The sequence below is a fragment of the Carcharhinus amblyrhynchos genome, chromosome 15 (assembly GCF_965287045.1).
Source record: "Carcharhinus amblyrhynchos chromosome 15, sCarAmb.v2.hapA, whole genome shotgun sequence".
NCBI lineage: Eukaryota > Metazoa > Chordata > Chondrichthyes > Carcharhiniformes > Carcharhinidae > Carcharhinus > Carcharhinus amblyrhynchos.
Genome location: NC_137338.1, coordinates 20075668 through 20099622, shown reverse-complemented (window position 1 = coordinate 20099622; position 23955 = coordinate 20075668). Strand labels below are relative to the sequence as shown.

General features: G+C 40.1%; 1 protein-coding gene across 32 annotated transcripts in view; it reads right to left on the bottom strand.

Moving 5' to 3' along the window:
• abi3bpa (ABI family, member 3 (NESH) binding protein a) overlaps nucleotides 1–23955 on the bottom strand; it is a 343447-nt gene that overhangs the window by 173239 nt on the left and 146253 nt on the right. For 31 of the 32 annotated variants that reach the window (XM_080203511.1, XM_080203521.1, XM_080203530.1 and 28 more), the window contains 6 exons: nucleotides 23470–23562; nucleotides 16804–16872; nucleotides 15325–15399; nucleotides 14426–14515; nucleotides 11175–11222; nucleotides 6427–6507 (listed from right to left, as the gene is read on the bottom strand). In XM_080203511.1, the coding sequence (XP_080059637.1) occupies nucleotides 6427–6507; nucleotides 11175–11222; nucleotides 14426–14515; nucleotides 15325–15399; nucleotides 16804–16872; nucleotides 23470–23562 (456 nt within the window). The remainder of the gene's footprint in view (nucleotides 1–6426; nucleotides 6508–11174; nucleotides 11223–14425; nucleotides 14516–15324; nucleotides 15400–16803; nucleotides 16873–23469; nucleotides 23563–23955) is intronic. The other variant, XM_080203512.1, reaches the window with a different exon arrangement.

Here is a 23955-nt window from a genome sequence, read left to right as displayed (position 1 = left end):
TTCATAAAATTTCCTGCTAAAGCAAGCAGAAGTGTGTGATCCTCTGGATTAGCAGGAGATAGGAGAACGTTACAGCCAGAAGTAATGCTGAAAGGGGCAGGCAAAGTGATGGTGCATTTCAAACGATGAATGGATGGATGTGGTTGCTGTCCTGTAAACCATAGCTTGCCTGCTGGCAGTTGGTATGCGTGCAAATCTTGTGCAGAGGTCCCACTCAAAGATGCTAGTTCTCCTCCTCCAATGGCTGCTTGTGTTAAATATTTAAAAGGACAGGAACAATGGGAAGAAATACTTCTTGCCTCTTTTGTTTTGTCCAAAAGTTCAATTGCCAGAAGACAGAACAACTGTCTTTGGCTTGGTTAGGAAATAAATACATGAAGTCAGCAGAAGGAAAGCTGGTGCAGTTAAACTATTCTATATTTCAAGAATAATGATGAGCCATGACCTAAAGACCAAAAACAGAGCTTGCACAGAAGAAAAGCAATACTGCACTTCATGCTGGTTAGAATTTACTTATTTTACAAAATGATTTCCACCTGTGCTACATTTTACTGCTAAGCCAACACATTTCAAGCACCAGTGGGTACAAGTTATTTTTGAGGCTGATTCTTTAATATCATCTGACCACAAATTAAATTTGCAAATGCAGACCATAAAATACAATTGATTAATCAGGAAATATTCTTTAGGCTGCCTTACATGGTCCTTGGTAATTAAATGTTTCAAATATAGGAAAAGATTAGGACATTCTAAGAGCAGCATTATTGACATGTATTTTGTATATATAACATATATACGCATACACATGCACATACACATATATACATCTGCAATATGATAGAAATGCACACATCACATTGAAAAAAGCTGTTGAACTGTGAATAATAGATGATAATGGTTCAGGACCATAATTTACAATGCAAATAACACTTTTCAATGGCCACAAACGCGACCATAACAATTTCAAATGACTTGAAAATGAGACTCACTGGTACAACGTATTGATACAACAATGCATCATGCAAACAAAATAAACAGTTATGATTTCCCATGCAATGAGCTGCTAATTTCAACAAGAGCAAAATGGAGTGAGTGTTCCTGGCAAATAAAATCACTCCATTATTCTTCTGCATTTCCAAGGAACCTGTTTAAAATTATCCACAGGTAAATCCACAGCCTGAGAACAAGTCACTCGTCTACATATTTTCTGAAGGACTAAAATCTATTTTGGTGGTAAATAAAGAAGGAAAATAGAATTAGTTTCTAAAATGGAATGAAAATGTAGCCCAGGGTATACCTGGCAGGAATCCTGATTGCTCATTCATAGAATCATAGAATGTACGACACAGGGACCAGCTCTTCGGCCCAAACTGGCCCATACCGACCAAAAAACCTACCTAAGCTAACCTGCTTTGCCTACATTTGGCCCATATCCCTCTAATGCCTTTTAGATGTTGTCAATGCCCCTGCTTGAACAACTTTCTCCAGCAGCTCATTCTACATACCCTGCATACAAAAAGATTGCTCCTCAGGTTCCCATTAATTCTTTCCCCTCTTAGCTTAAACCCTCTCGTTTTCAATTCTCCAACCCTGGGAAAAAGACTATTCATGTCTCTCATGATCTTATACACTTCAAGAAGATCCCTCAGTCTCCTACACTCCAAAGAAGAAAGTCCTAGCCTGTCCAATCTCTCCCTACTACTCAATCCCTTGAGTCCTTGTAAATCTCTTCTGCACTGTCTCCAGTTTAGTAACATCTTTCCTATAGAATGAGACTGAAACTGAAAACAATACACTAGGTGCAGCCTCATCAATGTCCTGTACAACCTAAAGTAAAGTTTAAAGTTTATTTATTAGTCACAAGTGAGGCTTACATTAATACTGCAATGAAGTTATTCTGAAATTCCCCTCATTGCCACACTCCGACACCTAACCAGCATGACTTTCAGACTATGGGAGGAAACCAAAGTACCCAGAGGAAGCCCAGGCAGACACGGGGAAAACATGCAAACTCCACACAGTCAGTGACCCAACACAGGAATTGAACTCAGGTTACTAGCACTCTGAAGTCATCATGCCAGTCCAGTTATGTTGAACTGTAACATAACTTCCCAAGTTCTATACTCAATGCCCTGACTGATGAAGGCCAGCATGCCAAAAGTCTTCATTGTCCTGTCTACCTGTGACTCCACCTTTAGAGAATTGTGCACCTGAACTCCAAGGTCCCTCTATTCCACGATATTCCCTATGGTCTTACCATTCACTGTGAAAGTTCAACCTTGAATTGACTTTTCAAAATGAAACAGTTTTCTGTATTGAACTCCACTTGCCATTTCTCAGCCACTTCTCAGCTGATCAAGATCTGCCACAATTTTTGATAACCTTCCTCACTGTTTACAATACCACCTATTTTAGTCTCAACTGCAAACTTACTGATCATGTCTTGTACATTCTCATCCAAACTGTTGATATAGATAACAGCAATGGGTCCAGCACTGACCCCTGAGGCAAACCACTCGTCACAGGCCTCCAGTCTGACAAGCATCCTTCCACCATAACCCTCTTCTTCCTACCATCAAGCCAATTGTATATCCAATTTGCCAGCTTCCATCTGGATTCCATCTGATCTAACATTCCAGAGCAGCCTACCATGTGGAACTTTACCAAAGGCCTTACTGAAGTCCAAATAGACTACGTCTACCTCTATCCCTCATAAACATTCATGGTCACTTCATCAAAGAACTTGAACAAATTTGTAAGGCATCTCCCATGACAAAGCTGTGCTGACTAGTCTTAATCAAACACTATAAATGCCTGTATATCTTACCCCTCAGAAGCCTCTCTGATAACTTACCCATGACAGATGTTAGGTTTACTGGTCTCCAATTCCCCAGTTTTGCTTTGCAGCCCTTCGTAAATAAGGGCAACTCATTTGCCACCCTCCAGTCTTCTGGCACTTCACCTGTGGCTAATGATAATGCAAATATCTCAGCCAGGGCTCCCGCAATTTCTTCTCTAGCCTCATGCAGTATTTTTGGATATACCTGATCAGGGCCAGGAGATTTATCCACCTTCATACATTTTAATGTTAAACTAAAAGCGGAGGAATTTAGAGTAGCTAAGAGTAGTGGGCGAGAAGAGGATTGGGAGGGGTTTAAATGTCAACAAAGATTGACAAAGAAGTTGATAAAGAAGGGTAGGAGAAACTATGAAGCTGGGCTAGCGCTTAATATAAAAAAGGATAGCAAGAGTTTTTATAAATATATAAAAAGGAAGAGGCTGGCTAGGGTGAATGTTGGTCCTTTAGAGGATGAGAAAGGGGACCTAGTGGTAGGGGATGGGGATATGGCTAAGGTATTGAATAACTATTTTGTTTCTGTCTTCACGGAGGAGGACGTGAATAATTTGCCGGGTGTTAGCGATGGAAAGGTGGTAGGACTGGAGGGTCTTAATGACATTACTGTTACTAGAGAGGCGGTGCTCGACAGACTGGAGGGGCTGATTGTGGACAAGTCTCCAGGACTGGATGGAATGCATCCGAGGGTTCTGAAAGAAATGGCGGAGGTGATAGTGGATGCCTTGGTGGTTATTTTCCAGACGTCGCTGGATTCCGGGGAAGTGCCGGATGATTGGAAAACGGCTAATGTTACGCCGTTGTTTAAGAAGGGTGCCAGGCAAAAGGCGGGGAATTATAGGCCGGTCAGTTTAATGTCTGTGGTAGGTAAAATGTTAGAATCTGTCATTAAGGAGGAAATTGCGAGGCATCTTGAAGGGAATTGCTTGATAGAGCAGACGCAGCACGGTTTCATTAAAGGGAAGTCGTGTCTGACAAATTTACTGGAGTTCTATGAGGATGTGTCTAGGGCGGTGGATAGAGGAGAGCCAGTGGATGTGGTCTTTCTAGATTTTCAGAAGGCATTTGACAAAGTACCTCACAAGAGGTTATTGCAGAAGGTCGAGGGACATGGAGTTGGGGGTAGGGTGTTAGCGTGGATAGAGGATTGGTTGTCAAATAGGAGGCAGAGAGTGGGGGTCAACAGGTGCTATTCGGATTGGCGGATGGTGACTAGTGGAGTGCCCCAGGGGTCGGTGCTGGGGCCTCAGCTTTTTACCATTTATATAGATGATCTGGAGGAGGGAACCGAGTGTAGGGTGTCGAAATTTGCTGAAAACACCAAGATTGGGAGAACGGCAAATTGTGCGGAGGGTGTGGAGAGTCTGCAGAAGGATCTAGATAGGCTGGGCGAATGGGCCAGGAAATGGCAAATGGAATTTAATGTTGGCAAGTGTGAGGTGGTCCACTTTGGTAGGAAGAATGGTAGGAAGGACTATTACTTACGGGGCGAAAAACTGCAGCAGGCGACGGTGCAGAGGGACCTCGGGGTCCTTCTGCATGAGTCGCAAAAACCCAGCTTGCAGGTGCAGCAGGTAGTCAGGAAGGCGAATGGGATGCTGGCCTTCATAGCGAGGGGGATTGAATATAAAAGTAGGGAGGTCTTGCTGCAGCTGTATAGGGCATTGGTGAGGCCGCAGCTGGAGTACTGTGTGCAGTTTTGGGCGCCGCACCTGCGCAAAGATATTTTGGCCTTGGAGGGAGTGCACAGGAGGTTTACTAGGCTGATTCCGGAGTTGAGGGGGTTGAGCTATGAGGAGAGGCTGAATAAACTGGGCTTGTACTCGTTAGAGTTTAGAAGAATGAGGGGAGATCTCATTGAGACGTATAAAATGATGAATGGGATGGATAGGATAGAGGTGGAGAGACTCTTCCCGCTCAAAAAAGACAGTAGGACTAGGGGGCACAGCCTCAAGATAAAAGGGGGGCGATTTAGAACGGAGTTGAGGAGGAACTTCTTCACTCAAAGGGTGGTGAATCTCTGGAATTCTCTGCCCGTTGAAGTGGTGGAGGCTGCCTCGCTAAATATTTTTAAGACGCGGGTTGATGGGTTTTTGATAAGAGAGGGGATTAAGGGTTATGGGGAGAGGGCGGGAAAGTGGAACTGAGCAGCGACAGATCAGCCATGATCTTATTGAATGGCGGGGCAGGCTCGAAGGGCTAGATGGCCTACTCCTGCTCCTATTTCTTATGTTCTTAATATATCCATCACCTCTTCTACTGTAATGCGGTTGCTGTTAATTTTGATTGAATCAGGCATCAGCCTAAAATGGGATTCCCATCAGGCAGCACACCTGTTGCAATTCTCCTGGCCTGCCTTGCCAGAATGGGCAGGAATCCATTGGAATCCATAAAAATTCTAATAAATACATAACCAGCAGGCTGGAATCCCAATTCAGCAGCCTTCCCTCAACAGTAAGCCCTGACAAATGTGAACCTGCATCTTGTACTGCGAGGGGAAATGAGGTATGTGGCCCTCTGATGCTGCCAGGTTGCAGGGGGAGGGTCCTGCTGAGGCACCCGCTTGCAGTTCTCCCTGGCAGTGACATCCTGACCTGGAGCCTGATGGAGGGGGGAGATAACTGGTATGTACATGCGCCACTTTACCACTCCAAGGTTGCAGTGGTGGGGAGAGGCTTCTCTGCACTCAGGCGTATTCCCCTTGCCTGTCCATTGTTTGGGTGTTTGGGGTGTAGGGGGGGCGGTGCTGACTGTCAGCACCGAGATTGGGGCATGAATCTCACCTTACAGATACTGTTAAAGCTAGTGGGAAACACTCTAGTTTTTCCCATGGCACAGTGATTAGCACAACTGCCTCACCGCATTCAATTTCCAGCTTGGGTCACTGTTGTGTAGAGTCTGCACATTCTCCCTGTGTCTGCGTGGGTTTCCTCCAGGTGCTCTGGTTTCCTCCCACAGTCTGAAAAATGTGCTGGTTAGGTACATTAGCTATGGTAAATTCTCCCTGAGTGTACACAAACAGGCGTCGGAGTATGGCGACTAAGGGATTTTCACAGTAACTTAATTGCATTGTTAATGGAAGCCTACTTGTGAGACTAATAAATTAACTTAAAATATAAACTTAGAACTTAAAGTGCAAATGTGAGAATTGCGCCCATAGTTGTGTTTTATACTTTCGGAATGAAGAAAGATGAGAACAAGCATGTATTAACCATGAAATGTAATCTTTGAAGATTCTTCGATCTAAGCAAAGTTTAAGAAAATCAATTGCTGAAAAGACATCTTGACTTATTTCCAAGCAAGATACATCATAATGACTGCAATATAGAACTACTGTTGGCCAAATACATCAAACACAAACTCTCTCCCAGAGACTCTGCATATTATGTCACACTGTGTAGGCAACTTCATGCTAACATTGAAACCTATAATCAATGAATGCAATGGAATATGTTGAAAATGTTAATAATGACATGTACCATACAAATATTCACATAGTACACTGAAAATATATGCATTCTTTACATTAAAAAACGCAACCAAAATATTTATGCACCACTACACTGCGCTACCTGTGAATTCCTGATTATCCACGGCACCAGGTTCAGAGGTTGGATGGACAGGTCCACTGTTGGAAGGTGATATCTCGGGTTCTGCAATTTTTTTCAGAGAAAGCAAAAAAAAACACTGTGCTCATGCATATTAACTGATATATGACAATTATGGTAGAATCAAATAGAAAAGCATTGAGTGACTTGACAATGCAGAGCAGATTGGTATAGTGAATGGATGCAACACAAGCAGTCTTAGTTGGACTACGAACGAGGAACAAGATATCACAAGTACAAGACTAACAAACATTGAATGAGATTAGGGAAGGATTTTTTATTTTCATAAAGCAGTGAATAAATAGCCTTCCAGTAAAAACAATTAAAGTGGAGTTAAGTAATGATTATTTTGATATAGAATAGACCAATTTTGATGGGGATGATTTTCTCTTGTCTAAAATAAGTTGAAGAACCAACAGAAGTTTAACCAGAAGAGATGTTCTTACATTCTGTTTGTGGTGTCACTATGTGAAACCACAAGCAAAAACCAGCCTTACTGGTTGTGAGTGAGATATATTTACTGTAACAAATATGGGAGCAGATAGCAATAAGGAATATGATAAACCATGCACTGTCACACAAAAAGCTCCTCAGTGGAATGTCATAAGTCAGGGATTAATAGTAGGGATGGTAAGGTGGATAAAAAAAAAGTTTTTCTTTCTAACAATCTGGAAATCAAGAAGCACATTTACAGAATCTTTACTTCGTTTATGCCATCTTTGAGAAGATTCCCACAGTAGATTTTCACATCACTTGCAGGAAACATGACTGAAAGAGTTTGGCAGAGAAACAGATATGGATGTTATTGCATTCAGATCACTGAAAGCACATGCTCAATATAGAGATGTTATAGTTAAAGGGATGTCAGGATGGTTGATAAAACATTAATAATAAATCAAACGACACAATTCCAGCACTTTAAAGGTCACCGGCCAGACAGCATCTGTGTCCAGCTTCCACCCCCCAACATCCTGAGCGACATAGTGACCTTGGAAAAAGTTCCAGAGAAGAAGCACAAAAATGATTCTTAGCTTAAAGAGCCTCAGCTACAGATTTCAGCTTATGGATGTTGGCTCATTTACAGCAGTGGAGATTTTTTCACTGGGCCAAGTTTCAACATACAGATCTTTGGGTACATGGGGCAGGATGGTAATGAAGGATGGTCTCATGAGGTAATGAAATTCAGAGTGCAAAACTGTTTCCCTTTCTTTCCTTCTCTATTGTCTTTCTGCCTCATCATTAAGTCATTGGGACTTAAAGTGTGATGCAGCTTGATGGATCTAAGTGATTGGTGGCAAGTTTTTCCTAGTCATGATGGTCAACGTTACTCCACTTCAAGGAGAACTTCAGGGTGTCTTTGAAACACTTTCTTTGCTCTTCCTTGGAATGTTGGCCAGTTGAGAGAATAGGATTGAGCAAGAGAGGTGATTTTTAGCCATGTGGGCACAGTGATCAGTCCATCAAAGTAGATTTTCCTGGCATTTTGGCTGAATGCTTGTGGATGTAGTTTCATGAAAACTATCATACTGTTTGTTTGACTGTCTTTCCACTGAATCCAGCAGATGTGGCAGTGACATTGCTGGCGGAATAACTATAGAGCTCTTATGTGTGGTACACAGTCCAGGTCTTGTTGCAATATAAGAGCGTGTTGACGATAACTGCTCTGTACAGAAAGACTTTTGTTGACTTGCAAAGGTCTTTGTTGTCAAATAACAGGTGCTGCAGTTTGTAGAAAGCTAACCTGGTGCAATTGATCTAGTGCTGGATCTCTGCATCAACAGAGGCCTTTTGAGAGAGGTGACGACTGAGGTATGGAAGGTGCTCAAAATATTCCATAATCTCTCTTTCAATATATATGAAAGATGGAGTACTTGGCTCACCAACTATGGTTGGTATAGATTTTAGTTTGGAAATATTCAAGGACTGAGTTTCTTGTGCGCAGAATTGAAGAAATCAAGAGTAGCTTGCAAATCTGGAGCAGAACACACTGCAGTAATCCACTAACTGTAGATTATATACATTAATGGAGGCCAGCTTGTAGCAGTTCTGAAGTCAGGATGGGGAGATTTTTTTTTCCTTCCACATCCATTGGATGAGCAAATAGAGTTTTGATTTGAGAAAAGGTTCATCAGCTTTGAAGACCTCAGCTGCAGGATTTTTGGTTTTCCATCTGTTTGATCGCTTGTTGCAGTTCTCCTGTCGATGTTAGTTAGCATTTACTGCTCATCATTAATTTCCCTAAAGAAGTGGGTAGCAAAGTGCCTTCTTGAACCACCACAGTTCTAGTGCTGTTAGCAAGAGAGTTCTAAGATTCTAGCTACAGTAAAGGAATGAGGGTATAGTTCCAAGTCAGAAGAATATGTGACTTGGGAAGGTAACTCAAAAATTGTGTTGTTTCCATGCATCTGCTGCTCTTACTCTTCCAGGTGGGAGAGACCTAGGCTTGGAAGGTGCTGTGGAAGTTGCAGCAGTGTGTTGCTGCAGTGCCTCTTTTAGATGGTACACACTGCAGTCACCCTTGATGGTGGAGGGATTGGATGTTTAAGGTCCCAATCAAGCAGAATGCTTTGTCCTGGTTGGTGTCAACCTTCTTTGTATTGCTGGAACACATTGTATTCCATCATACTCCTCGCTTGTGCCTTGCAGATGGTGGACAGGCTTGGGAAATCAGAGGGTGAGATACTCACTACAGAATTCCCAGAATCTGTTCTTGTAGCCACAATATTTAATTATTTATTAATTCCAGTTAAGTTTCAGGTGAATGGAATTCTGCAGGATATTGATGTTGGGGAATACAACAATGATAATGCCACTAAATGTCCAGAAAAAGCGGTTCAATTCTCTCTTGTTGATAATGGTCATTGTCTGATAATTATGGGGCACAGACTAAAATAAACTAAAGCCTGAATGTTCTTGTTTCAGGCAGATATGGACTGCTTAACTATCTGAGAAATGGTGAATGCCAGTAACATAGCAGACCCAACACAAACATCCCTATTTTAACCTTACATTGAAAGGGAGGTCATTGATGAAGCTACAGAAGATGTTTGAGTTTAGGAATCCACTCTGAGGAGCTCCTGCAGTGATGTCCTAGGATTGAAACAATTGGTCTCCAACAACCACAACCAACTTTGCCCTAGGTTTGATGCCAACTACTGGAGATTTTACTCCTGATTCTCATTAATTTCAATAAGAACATAAGAAATAGGAGTAGGAGTAGGCCATCTAGCCCTTCGAGCCTGCCCCACCATTCAATAAGATCATGGCTGATCTGAAGTGGATCAGTTCCGCTTTCCCGCTTTCTCCCCATAACCCTTAATTCCCTTGTCTATCAAAAACCTATCTACCCGTGACTTAAATATATTTAAATATATTTATTTAAATATATTAAATATATTTAAATATATTAACATATTAAATATATTTAGCGAGGTAGCCTCCACCACTTCAACAGGCAGAGAATTCCAGAGATTCACCACCCTTTGAGTGAAGAAGTTCCTCCTCAACTCTCAATGTTCTGGTGCTCCTTGATGACAGTTTAACAGATTGTAGAGGATCCAGGAACATAAGTTTAAATGACCTTGAGTAGGAATAGACTGAATGCAAGACAGTCCTTTCCCCAGAACTAACAGCTCTCTGGAACATATTGCTAGCTGGTTTAGTGGGTGTTGACTCCCTGTTACATTGAAGATACATCTGTAAGTAAGCAATGGCTCCTGAAAGATGCAGGGATTACATCTTGTCTTGATAGATAAAACTTGGTCCTTGAAATTCCCCGGATCGGGCTTCCAGAGAAGAATTTTCCAGATCTTTTACTCTTTTCTTCCCTGGGTTTTCCCCTAGTTTTTTTCCCCTCAACCAAGGGATTACACAGCTGTGAGGTGGAAGAATGTGGAAATTCCTAATCCAGATATTCCAGTTATCAAATGTGTGGAACAGGCTTAAAGGGCCAGCTTGTCTTTTTTCCTGTCAAATTTCAATGTTTGTTCCTGGTTATGTATCATGCATCACTATCTGAACCAAGCGATAGTAAATTGGGATTATGATTCCTGCTATAATAATGATTGAACCGTATCATCAGGAGAAACAGACAATAGTGAAGAATACCTTTATTACTGGGAGACAGGAATCAAAGGACAGGCTCATAATATATTTTTATATTTTATACCTTTTAGTGATGCAGTCAAGCATTACTGATTGTAGCTTGGCTGCAGATTACATGCCTTTCTGTTGGGTGAGGCAGGCAAGGAGAAATATACAAAAGGACATAACAAAGTAAAAATGTGAGGGGTAAATTTATATCTTGGGAGTGAATATGGGGCAGACAAATAATTTGGAAATACTCCATCAAATTTGATTATGACTTACTTACATGCAATATTTTAGTGACCATGTAATATATTTCATGCAAGTACACTGATGAAGTAACGTGAGACGATTATATTAATTATTGGTTTCAAAACATTGCATTCAATTAATTCTTAACACAGCCAATTACAATGACAAGTTGGCTTGCTCTGTAAAAGCATTTGCTCTATTTTTTACTGGACATGCAGAGCATCAGGTGCCAGAACACTCAGTGCATGATACCTCAATCCTTAAAAGCTGTGAAAGCATTTTAACTAACGATTGATGATATGTAAATATGTAACATGCAACTTGTTGCAACTTTCCAAGAAAAATCTCACATCCATGTTACGTCTTGTTACTACTACCTGAGAACTTCTGGGTTTCCATGGGATCTAAAGCAGAAGTTGGGTCTGAAGTGGACAAAAATGAATTGTTGGAGGATGATATATAGCATACAGAAATTGAGGTATGAAAACAAACAACTTCCATAATTATGTAAATAAGCTAGCATGACAGATCTGGTATAGAGAAAAAGTTCTAATCAACATAGCAAATAGAGGTCACATCAATCAAAATAAGGCTGGCTGCAAATAACTTCAAATAATGAACTTGGTAAATGTACATTAAGTTTTACTATTGATATGATTCATTGACCACACATTGAGCAAGTACCTTGATTCAAAAAGAAAGCAGAGCCAGAACAGTAAGTTTAAATATTTAAGTACATTCTTCAATCAGCATTTTACACAAATCATAAGCTGAAGAGTGACACATGTGGCATTCAAGGGGATTTTGTGAGTATGGTTGCCAAAATATGATTGGCTGTCCCTGGCCTCTGCAAAGGTAAGCGCTATGCTTGCATTGTTTCATTGCTTCCTACCTCCAGTTTTAGTCAGTATTATAACTGACATTGTTCATATAATTTCCAATTTCTGAACATGCTATAGATCTTCCATATGGAGATTCCCAACTCATATTTGTCATAAAACAGATTGAGAAAGTACAAATATTTTTCAAGTGAGGAGCTCGACAAAAGTCAGTTTCAACGCTATCACCCTTTCCAACTGAATGGTTGAATTCTTGTCAAAAGGCTTTAAATATACATTGCTAAAGATCACTAAAATCTCAAAAGATAAACTGTTGCACCAAAACATAGTTTCACCTGTTGAAAAAATGAAACTGCACACAAGATGCAGTAACTTGATTTGAAATAAATTTTCATAAATGTAATCCACATATTAAACTTTAGGTGGGCATGGAAAGCCCAATAAATATCATCTAATTACATAAGGAAAATGTCTAACAACGTAACTAAAGAGAAATGAATAATGAACGAGGCAAGAACAGAATATGGTACTATCCCTGAAGTGAGCAAAGTGCTCTTTACAAGCAATGGAAATGATGACAACTGGCCAAGCAAAATACTTTTTTCCATTTGTACTGAATAAACTCCACACCTTGAAATGTGAAACTCAATTTATTAGCCAAGAAATGCTCTGTACATAAATGCAATTGGAAAAGGTCAAACAACCTAGTGGCATAGTATGTTTTCCTTGTAACATAATATATCAGACTCCAACAAATGTTAAGAGCCTTGTTGTATTTTGATGGATAAATACAGTTAACTCACCAAGGAAGGCAAATTATTTTGGCTAAGGAAGACAATTTTTCCAAGTATGAGTGGACAAAGATCTGGCAAAATGGAATATAATCAAAAAAGGCCAACATACAGGCACAGTAGGTCATTAGGAAGGCTAATAGAATATTATTGCTTATTATGAGGAGAATTAAATACAAATGTAGGGAAGTCCCACCTCAGTTGTACAGGACACAGGTGAGACCACATCTGGAGTACTGTATACTGTATTGGTCTTCCTTATTTAAGGAAAGAGGTAAATATGGTAGCAGCAGTTCAGAGAAGGGTGGCATGGTGGCACAGAGATTAGCACCCAGGTTCAATTCCGGCCTCGGGTCATTGACTATGTGGAGTTTGCTCTTTCTTCCCGTGTCTATGAGTGTTGTGGGTTTTTGGAACTCTCTTCCTCAAAAGATGGTGGAAGCAGTCTTTGAATGTTTTTAAGGCAGAGTCCCGGAATAAATGGAAATGTGAGGTTGAGGTTACAATCAGATCAGTCATGATCTTATTGAATGGTAGAACAGACTCGAAGGGCCAACTGCCCTACTCCTACTCCAAATTTGTATGTTTATACATATATGTATGATGGCTAGAATGTAAGCGAGATGGAGCACAGCAAACAAATAAGCCAGAGTGCCCTAAACAATCAGTACATGGTTTTCTAAGTAACACGTTATGCACAGTCACAGCATTCTATCACTCAGTAATGACCTCTTTCAAGAACGTCCACTCATTTTCTTACATTCTTGTAAATTGCCAATTAAAACAAGATGGGGCAATTTATGGGCAACCAATTCCATTGAGCAAGACACAAGTCATCTCCACTTGCCAATTCCATTTAGCAGGACAAGCCACTTCCGCCTGACTTTACAGTGAGCCTCATGTATCACAATTTGTGGTCTGGTACTTTATTTTACCACCAGTAAAAGTTTTGTGAACAACCTACAGTAGTCCTGTTGAGGACTGCTGCTTAAATCACTTAACGACTGGCATCAATGGGCAAGCCTTTGTGATGCACATATTGGTATGAAAAAATGTAGAACTGACATAATGGGTGGGATTCTGCTCTGATTGCGCAGTGTGTTTCATGGTGTTGGGAGGTGGTGCGTGTTTGCTCGCAGCAGGATTCTATGATCCCACCGTTGTCAATGGGATTTTACAATGAAAGTGCCCTTTGCTTCTGGGAAACCCACCCCACTGACACCCAACTCACTGACAACCACTCACTGGCACCCATCCACTGACATCCACCCTACTGACACCCACACACTGACACCCAGGCCACTGACACCCACCCACCCACCCACTGACATCAGCCCCACTGACACCCACCCACTCATACCCACCCACTGACATCCACCCCACTGACACCCAGTGCACTGTTGGTGGGACTGGAAGAACCCACTGGTGTGAACAGAAGCAAGATTTTGGCAAATTTCTGTGATGTTTCCGATGGGAGCCCTGGTTGCCCATTTTGAAAGCCCAGTCAGAAATTAGCAGGCAGTCAATGTGTGGATAATCTTTTTGTTCAATTATCACCAAATATTTTTATAATATTCTGCTTCAAATAAATGAAATTTAGTAGCCAAATAATATGCTTCGCTGATGCACATTCGCCTACTAGACAGTGTTAATAAACCCGAGGACCTACTTTAAAAATAGTAAATACACAACAGAGCAATTTTTCAATAATTCATCATTTTATGAACAATTACTTTGCTTAGAATAAGCACCCTAACATAGCCAAGCGTGCATTATGATAAAATGATCAGGCTTCATATGTCAAAGAATTTTAATCATAAACAATGGCATTAAGACATAACAATGATTAGGAATTATCAAACTAGGACAAATTCCTAAAAAGGAAAACCAAAAAAGGAATTATCAAATTAGGAATTATCACTGTACTTTTGTTATAGGTCACAAATAATTTACCACCATACACAAACGCGTCTATAATTTTATTATTGAAACTACCTGGGAGATGCTGCTTGTCCACAACAGTATGGTCAGAAGTTGTACTTAATATAATGAATGGGAAAATGGTAGAAGGTGGTTTCTCAGCTTCTGTAATGCATTTTAGAGAAAATAAGTTGAAACATTTTGCTGAACTAGCAGAAAAACTGATATAATTGGAAACAGGATATATCAAAACTTCCACTTCCAGTGAACTTAATTTGCATTTCAACATACAAACTCCATGTACTGAGAAGTTAACAATAGTACATTGATCAAGCTGTACAGTGTTTGGTTGTTTACTAATCAGACTATGTGCTTAACTAAAACATTCTGAATTGAAATCCATGCACAGTATCATAATCTGAGTCATAATGCAGTTCATATAATTGAACAGCTAGAATTTCATTATATTGATAATACTTTAAAACATCATGGGATGGTGGGATGTGGGTTCAAAAGGGTGATCCTCCATATTGCCGTGTTTCTGATTCTTAGTGAATTCCTAGGGAAATAATAAGCCTGGGCCAGGCATATGCCCACATGGGGAGGAGAGATTGGGATAAAGAATCTACATTTGGTCATCTTATACCTCCACGCAGTCAATCCACAACAATACCTGTGGAAATATTGACACAGATTACTTCATCCATCCTCTCAGACCGTATCCAAAATAGTTGAGAGTTATTATATCTAATTAGAATGGATGCATTTATTGAACCGGAAATTTAGTTTGCAAAATATGTTGGCTCATACTGAAATACAATGCGAGAAAACGAACACGTCCATGTTCAGTGTCAAATTTCAAGCACCATTACAAGGGGATGATGGCAATGATGTACATATAGACATAATGCTTGATGACAGTGCACATCACCTTTAATGATGTACACCTTTGCAATTCCAATTATTGAGTCTACCTGTGGTTTGTTGCTTATCCATGGTATCAAGTTCAGAAGGTGCACTTGGAGTGAGGGAAACTGGGATCTGAATGTCTGCAATGTTTTTCAGAAAAAGTAGAAAGTTATCTGACACACCAATGCCTTAAAATGAAACAGGATTGTTTAAACTACTAGTGCGAATTCCACACGTGTTAACTTAAGCTTGACAGTAACAGATGCATATTCTCATCACTCGGTCATAACAAGTTAGGCAGAACTTCTGGTTATTATCAAAGAAATTATGGCAACCAAACCACAATACTCAATGCTAACAAAAAATAAATCCACATCGCATACACACCATGTCACTGTGTAAAGCCATGCAATATTACATAGGGAGATACAGATCATTACAAGATAGCAATACCTGTCTTTTTTTCCTCAGTGAGTGGGCAAAGTTATAACCAAACAATATACCTAACAAAGGCTTGCTGATGATTGACAGAAAACAAACTTCATGCACACATGACTGGTGGACTGGTTAAAGAATCTGTTTCCAAAAAAAAGTTCCGCAAAGCACATGGGAAAATAAAACTGCAGAGAAAAATTTACAGAACATTTTCTTTGTTAGCTATTTGTGGTGACATTGCAAGAACAAAGATAAAAGATAGATACATTTCATAACAATTAAGAAACAGAAAATACTTTCTGCCAAGTAGTGTTGGGTGTTGGCTGTACTGTACACTTCATGCAAGCATAATTTGCCATGTGTTTACCGAAAAGCTGCAGCCAAACCATTCTTCCTTTTAACATTCACAGTCAATGTGTTGAACGACATCAGTTCACTCAAATAATACCATAAATTCTAAGTCTCTGGCAGGTTAATAAACTTCATGTAGAGACAACTTCTGATCTTGTTCGGCAAGCTCCAAGTGTAACCACATAATCATCTGTATGAACGCCATGCTACACAGCCAAAGGTTAATAGAGTATCAAAGGTTTTGTATTGTATATATTAAAGAGTTCAAAATAAGTTGTAAAATAAGTCATAACTACTGAAAAGAGGTAAATGAGAAAACTATCGATATGTTGTAGAGGTTTGTGCTTACAAATATGTTCCTGTAAATTTTCTAAGCTTTTATCCATGAGAAAAATCATTCATTTAAACTTCTTTACAGTTTACATTCTAAAGTCATAATGGGTGGGATTTTATGGCCTCACTCATCCTGAAACTGTGAAATCCTGCCTGCGGTCAACGAACATTCCCATTGTCCGCCCCTCGCCTGCTCTGATTCCTGTGGCAGATGGGGCAGTAAAATTCCAGGCATAAAGTCAAGTTACAGTAAATTAAAATGCTTATATTATGAATTGAAGCAATTCCAATTATATGGAAGAGATTCTTAAGAATTACATTTGAATCCATGTCCATAGGTCAACAGTACCTGCACTTTGAATAAAGATCCTGATGGAAAATATTCATAGCTCTGTTAACTATTTAAAAATAGCTTATGAACTTGCCTGCTGGATCAGATTTAGGCACAGGTTTTGATGGGAAAGATGGACTGACTGAAGATGGCAGCTTCGATTCTGTAATTTATAATAGATCACATTATTAAAAATAGCTACTTCCTTAAAATTAAACTGACCCTGAAGTTTGTGGAGCTTGCCCTGATGTTCCATTCAGGCCGAATAACAGCCCCTCACCACTCACCCCCCCACCACCTCCTCCCATTGCTCTCCCTTTACCCCACCCCCACTCCAGCCAATCCTCCCAACTACCCCAGACCACCTCCATTATTTTGATGGAAGCCTGGCATCAAGAATTTGATCAGCCCACTCATGGCATTAGAAGAAACTAGAACAACATCCACCAAATTTTAGGAGCAAAGTAGGAACAACTGCTTGTAGATATAAAATGCCTTAATAGCAAAAGGTTTTTGATAGATACAATGCTGTCCCAAAAACTTCATGACAGCAAAATAAATTCCAGAAGTAATCTATCAGCTACATGACATATGTTTCACAGAGTATCACTGAATTCCATGCTATAGATATTATATTTACATGATAATAGAATTTATTAGCAGCTAGAATATACATAGTCACATTGTACTTCATGAAAGTATGAATACATCACTACATTTAATGCAGTTTATACAAGGCATACTATATGAACTAATCAAATTAATAAACAAAAAATATTGAGTAAATTCAAATACTAATTTAATATGTGTACAAATATCTACACATCACATATATACAACAGTCTGACCAGATAGCTACTGTTGTTTTTCAGCAAGGGTACAATGAACACTAGTTTTGAGGACCAACATCCCACACCCAAAATAGAACTGAATAACATCTGAGCCAATACTGAGTAACTTCTTGTGACTCCCAAGCATTCACCTAAGACAAGTGTTCAGACCCTTACAAGTGTAAATAAAGGACGTAATCACAGTTTAAGGCCCCTTTCCAAAAATTGGATAGTGATGAATGGAGGGAGCCTTGTTTGCTAAATTGGCTAAATTAGGAACCCACAAAGGTCATGGATTTGGTCCCTAGTCTGAGCTGAATGCATTGCCTGGAGCTGGAATAATAGTATAATTACTACAAGTGGTATCAACTAATCTGGATTAGGAAAAGTAAAATTGTCTAGAGATCCAAATCCTGGTTGCTATCTAACAGTTAGATAAGAATGTAGCTGGGACAGATTATGGCTCAACTCTAATATCTCCCATGAATAATTATCCTCACAATATCGATCATGCCTCGTGCCTAATGATCATTTGGGGACACCAGTGGACAAATGGTATCCGTCAAACTTCATCCCAGAAAACATTTAAGGCCTTCAGGAACATAGGGGGAGGGAATAGGCAGATAAATTTGGCAAGAAAATTGAGAAGAATTTCTCTCAATAAAATAACAGCATAACCATTACAATGTATCAACACTTTGCTTTGAAAACTGTTTGCAATGACAATCAATATTAGCCCATAAATGAATCCTAACTGAAAAATACTTGATTTAATTTAGCAGTATGCATATTATACAAATGATATCCTGCCTTGATTGAATGTTATACTCTAATATCGGGAATTGATTGTTTCTCTTGCAGTTAATCTTATATTTTATTCTTTTGCCTGAAAATAAAGGGTGTGAAGCTGATTTTAATATTCAGTGGCTGACTTAACTGTCATTAGTGAGTCCTGGATGCTATCAGCTGGGCTCATTTGTACTTGCCCCCTTGCCGATTAAGGTCCTCTCTGGTAAGGATCAAGTATGGTCCCCATCAATGGGTAGGACCAGCCAGCGTAGTGATTGGGGCAGGGAGTGGTGATCGACCAGGGCGGTGATCAGTGGAGGGGGGGTGGGGATGATGCCCAGGGGTGTGATTGTCGGGGGAGAAACAGGACTGGGGGATTGGGGGAGTGACAGATTTTCCAGTGCACTGTATACACACTGTACACAGTTTGCCAGGAGATTTGCCTCTACAGCTCAACAGCCAGCTTTCTGACTTGAATAGGTTCCCCCACTTCCTCTGCTGCCAAGAATCACATCTGGGCTCTTTTTGTTCTAAGTACCGTACAATTGTGTCTGGGAGTACACCCAAAATACTGGCACAAATCACTTATGCTTTATGCTCATTCAGCATTTAAAATCACCATGTTCTTTTCATGGTGATTTTAAATATCAATCGTGGTATTTCTGTTGAAATCTAAAGCAATCCTTTAGATTGGGCTTTGTGTAAAAAAATGAGAGAATATTCTGGCCAAATGGGCAATCTAAAATGGCAATTTGTAAAGCACTCTGGGACAACTGGGCAAGAACTAAAACAACAGAGATAAACAGGCTGCAACCCAGACGAGTGAATGCACAGAATATGGGTCATCTCCAGGACAAAAGAGACTTTCTAGTCAAATTGTTTTGTTTACCAGACATAAGAGTGCCATAACCCCTTATTTGGGAGGGAAGTGTGAACCCTATGTGTCCCCAGCAGCAGCAGACATGGCCGCTGGGGATACATCCAGACCCTGGTATGGCAGCACCCGATTGGACTTTGTCGATCAGGGTGATCAAGTCCTGATGGATTGATTGGCAATGGCCAAAAGAAGCGCGAAACCCAATGGGATATAAAGGGTGCTGCACAACCAAGAATCTCTCTCTCTCTCTCTCTGACCCCACGGACGAGCTACAACACCGGTGACCATCGCCAGCGACGACCAGCATGAGGACAGCAACCAAACCCGAGAAGGAAGGAAGATCAGGGCCAGAATGCCAGACCAGACTAAAGGACCAGATAACGCAGAAGACGACCGAGACCAGTGCACAGATCAAGGCCAATATCTGCTTGGGTACTTGCCAGTCATGCAAAATTAAATCAGGGTCTTGTAATGGACTTGAACTCTCATGTTTTCTGCAAAGATAACTTATTGTTGGTTGGGTGGGTGATTATTGATTGTGTGTCTTAAATAAATATTGGTTGCACTAACAGGTTGTCTACTCACAGTTATTTGTCCACCGTATAAGGATTAAAACAGACTGTGCGGCAGGCACAACAACATTATGAAATTCTACTGAGTAAAGCCTCAAGACAAAGAAGTCTCAGAGTGAGAGTGGGCATAGCATGCCCCGCATGGCACCCTGCAGGCTCTCAACATGCCCGGAGTAAACAGCCTGCCATGTGAGCTCAAACAGGTTGATGACAGTGGGCTGTTGGTTGAAAAGCTCACTGGCAAACGAGGAGCCCATTCTCCAGATGGCATGTTAGTAAATGTGTGTTTGCTCTTACTGCCCAGGGTCTTGCAGTCAAATTGTGCCCGGCACCGAAATCTACCTCCAAGTTCCCCAAGAATCAAGGCTAGAGCATCAGGGCATTCCTTTGCCCCTGGAGCCGGGACCTTACGGCAATCTAGGATAGTGGCTTTCAACAAGTCTGAGAACCTTGTGAGCGTGCGGTGGGGGGGTTATTACTTTCTTCGTTCAAATAGCTTGTTCCAGCTGAATGTGTCAGTATTTTCAGGTTGTTCCTCTAAGAATGAGTTGGACCTTAGAATTAATTTTTCAAAGAATGTGTCAGTATTTACATATTGTTCATAGCAGAGTGTGTCAGTGTTTGGAAATTATTCCTGGAGAATGTGTCAACGTGTAGAAGAGGTTGTCCTGCGATAATTTATCAGAATTTAGAGTTTTTATTCCCCTGGAGAATGTGTCAACAGTTAAAGATTGTTTCCAGAAGTATTTCAAGAATGCAATCCGGAGTATTTAGCAGTTTATAGAGAATTTTTGCTGAGGAAATACTCAAGAACTTTGAGCCTCTTAACAAGAGAATTTGTCAACGCTCAGAGATTGTTGCCCAGAGATGTGTCACTCGATAGAAAAATCTCCCTGTGGAATACATCAGTACTTACAGGTTGTTTTCAGAAGAATGTATCAGTATTTAGAGATTTCTACATGGAGTTTTTTTTAGTATTTATATGTTTTCCCCAGTGTACTGTGTCAGTATTTAGAGAATGTCCTCAGACAATGTGCCAGCCTCAAGAGATTTTTTCCCCCAGAGAATATATCCTGGAGTTTTTTTTTCATTATTTAGCTATTGCTGCCCCAGAGAATGCGCCAATGCTTTGAAATTATCCAGGGATAATGTGTCATTTCAAGTTTGTTATCAGAGAATATATTATTATTTACAGCTTGATTCCAGGATGCTGTGTCAGTATTTCCAGATTGCTGCCTGGAGTCACTACCTTCAGTTTCAAGCAACAGCAGGCATTTGTTCTAAACTTGGTTATTTTAATGTGTAGCAGAAACAGAGGATTTGATCAAAAGTAATCAAGCAAAGTTTGTAATAGATGAGTCATGCCATTTGAAAGTCATACTCTAACTATAGATATTTACTGAATTGTCCATAATGTTAAATTAAATTTTCATGTTTGTTTCTTATTAATATCTGATTGAAATAAGAGCTTGTGAGGAGAAAAATGGCAGATGAGCTTCTTCTGCTAAAATAAAAACGTTTATTCACAATTTGAGAGCTACGTGTCAATGTATCCATGACATTTCTACTAAGAATGTAACCGCTATTGTGTTGCATTCCCAGTTCTGTCTTTCATTTGTTTCTATTTTGCATTTTATTAAGCATGGTGCTGGGTGTTATTTTAAACAGAAATGTATCCAATCTAGTGCTTAGCCACCTGTATCACTGCTTGTCAGAAACCTATGTGAAAACTGAGGACGAGGCATTTACACTTAGTTAAGGATAATTGTCTTGTGTTTCAAACAGTCTGAGAAATGTCCATAAGATTTTACAATAAAAACAGTAAGGGATAGAGGTTGAGAAGTGTGTGAGTGACTGGTTGAGTTGTGTGTGAGAAAGGACTAGAGATTGAGAGGAGTGTGTGCGTGCATGTATGCTTGAGTGTGTGTATGTTGGAGGGAATATGTGTCACAAAACAGAAAATGTTGGAAAATCTCAGCAAGTCTGACAGCATCTGTGGACACAGTAAGAAGTCTTGCAATACCAGGTTAAAATCCAACAGGTTTATTTGGTAACACAAGCTTTCGGAGTCACTCACCTGATGAAGGGGCAGCACTCCAAAAGCTTGTGCTATCAAATAAACCTGTTGGACTTTAACCTGGTGTTGTGAGACTTCTTGCTGTGCCCATCCCAGTCCAATGCCGGCATCTCCACGTCACAGCATCTGTGGAGAGAGTATAGAACCAGTGTTTTGAGTCTGGATGACCCTTTGTCAGAGGTCCGAAGAAGGGTATTCGAGACTCGAAATGTTGGCTCTATTCTGTCTCCACAGATGCTGTCAAATTTACTCAATATTCCAGTATTTTCTGTTTTTATTTCAGATCTGCAGTATTTTGCTTTTATCTGAGGGAATATGTGTGCATGGGTGCAAGTGACTGAGACTGAGGAGTCTGTGAGTGTGACGGAGTATGTATGTACGTGAGCGAGGAAGAGAGGTTGACAGGGATTGAGTGTGTGAGGGAGAGTTTGAATGTGTGTGTGTGTGTTGGGGGAGAGGTGTGGGAGGGTGGAGGAGGAGGAAAGTTTTAGAGTGTTGAGTGGCTAAGAGTGTCCACAAAAGTTCAGTTGATTATGGTCTAAAATACATACAAGCACTACATCAAGTTCTGGATTAAATGTTTTTTTAAATACAAGGATAAACTCTGAGCCAACAATGCTGTCGTCCAAGTAATAAGGTGATTAAACAAAGAGAGGTAGTGGGGTGGCTATGCAATTTTCATGGCTTGATGTTGATAATAGAAAGAGGTTTGATTTGAAAGTTCCCAAGAGCTTGTCCTTTTATTGTATTTGCAAGTAATTAAACATTATTTTAAGTTTACATCGACTTGTAATGCTAAAGTACACATTAGTGTGAGGATAGAAACCAAGCAGCATTTTGTTATTCCTCAGCTCTCTTCATTGTATTTCTCAGGGATTATTGTTTGTGTTGCAGAGGAAAGAATTAGCTGATTATATATTACTCCGAGAGGGCTCTTTGTGCAAATCTCGTTACTTTCTGGGCAAGCTGAGTAAGTCATTGGATGCCTATTGTTTCCGTGTTCCCTGGCGATACATCAGACTGACTCCTATAATATTATCACTGTTGACCATGTAACTGTGCTGAAAGATCAGAAAATATCCGGTCAGCAGAGAAATACTGAAAGGATTAATTCAAAACCGCTTGCAGGCTGCACTTTCTGTGGGACCATAATGTCATTTTCACCTAGCATTTACTGTCCAATGAAATGAGATGTGTTCAATCAATGACATTTCTTTTTTAGAAACCATCATCCAGAGCATGTGCTGAATTCTTTTTTAATTTTCTAGCATAATTTGTTCACACCAGGGGTAAACATTGGCTAAAATAAGACCAATAACTATTGTGCATTTGAAATACAAATGTCATTGTGGGAGGCGTGTGACATCATTGGAGGGGCCGCAAGAATGAAAGTGAGGGCAGGACCATACAAAGTGGGAAGCGTTCTTAAATAGTGTAAAGAGGCAAATTGGAAAGTGAACCACTATCGCTCCATTAAACAGTTCTTCTGAACTTTTGAATTTTATCAAAGCCAAGTTTAGAAAGATAAGACATGATTGATAATCACTGTTTTTTTCTATATCTGCTATATTTTGGGATATTTATCAGAGTACAGAAATCAAGGACAGAATATTACCTTTTGTTGTTAATGGTTTCATCTCTGACTTCTGCTTTCGTTTAATTACCTTGCCACGTTGCAATGATGGCTTAGTAACAGTATTTGAAGTCCCTGTAAAGTAACACAGAAATACGATAAGAAATTACAAAAGCATCAATGTTATTGTTGAATGTCAGTAGCTTTAAAATCAGTTTAGTATTCATTAGTAAGCAGTGACATGAACCAACTAATGTTAGAAAATTGCACAGCTTTGAAAAGTTGATGACTGCATTTTTGTTGGCTTGCCATGCGAATCCATCAGTGTGGTGAAACAATAAGATGGGGCGAGAGGTGAAAAATCAAATTTGTGTCCAGTTTCTTGCCTCTCTTGTTCTTGCCAGCCCCTTTTCACCAGTGAAATCAGCCTTGAGCCCAGAAAGGGCACTAGGCTGACTTAAATATTAATGACATGTTTAACATGTTACAGAGAGCCCGGGACACAGTGGTCCAGGCTCACTTACCTCA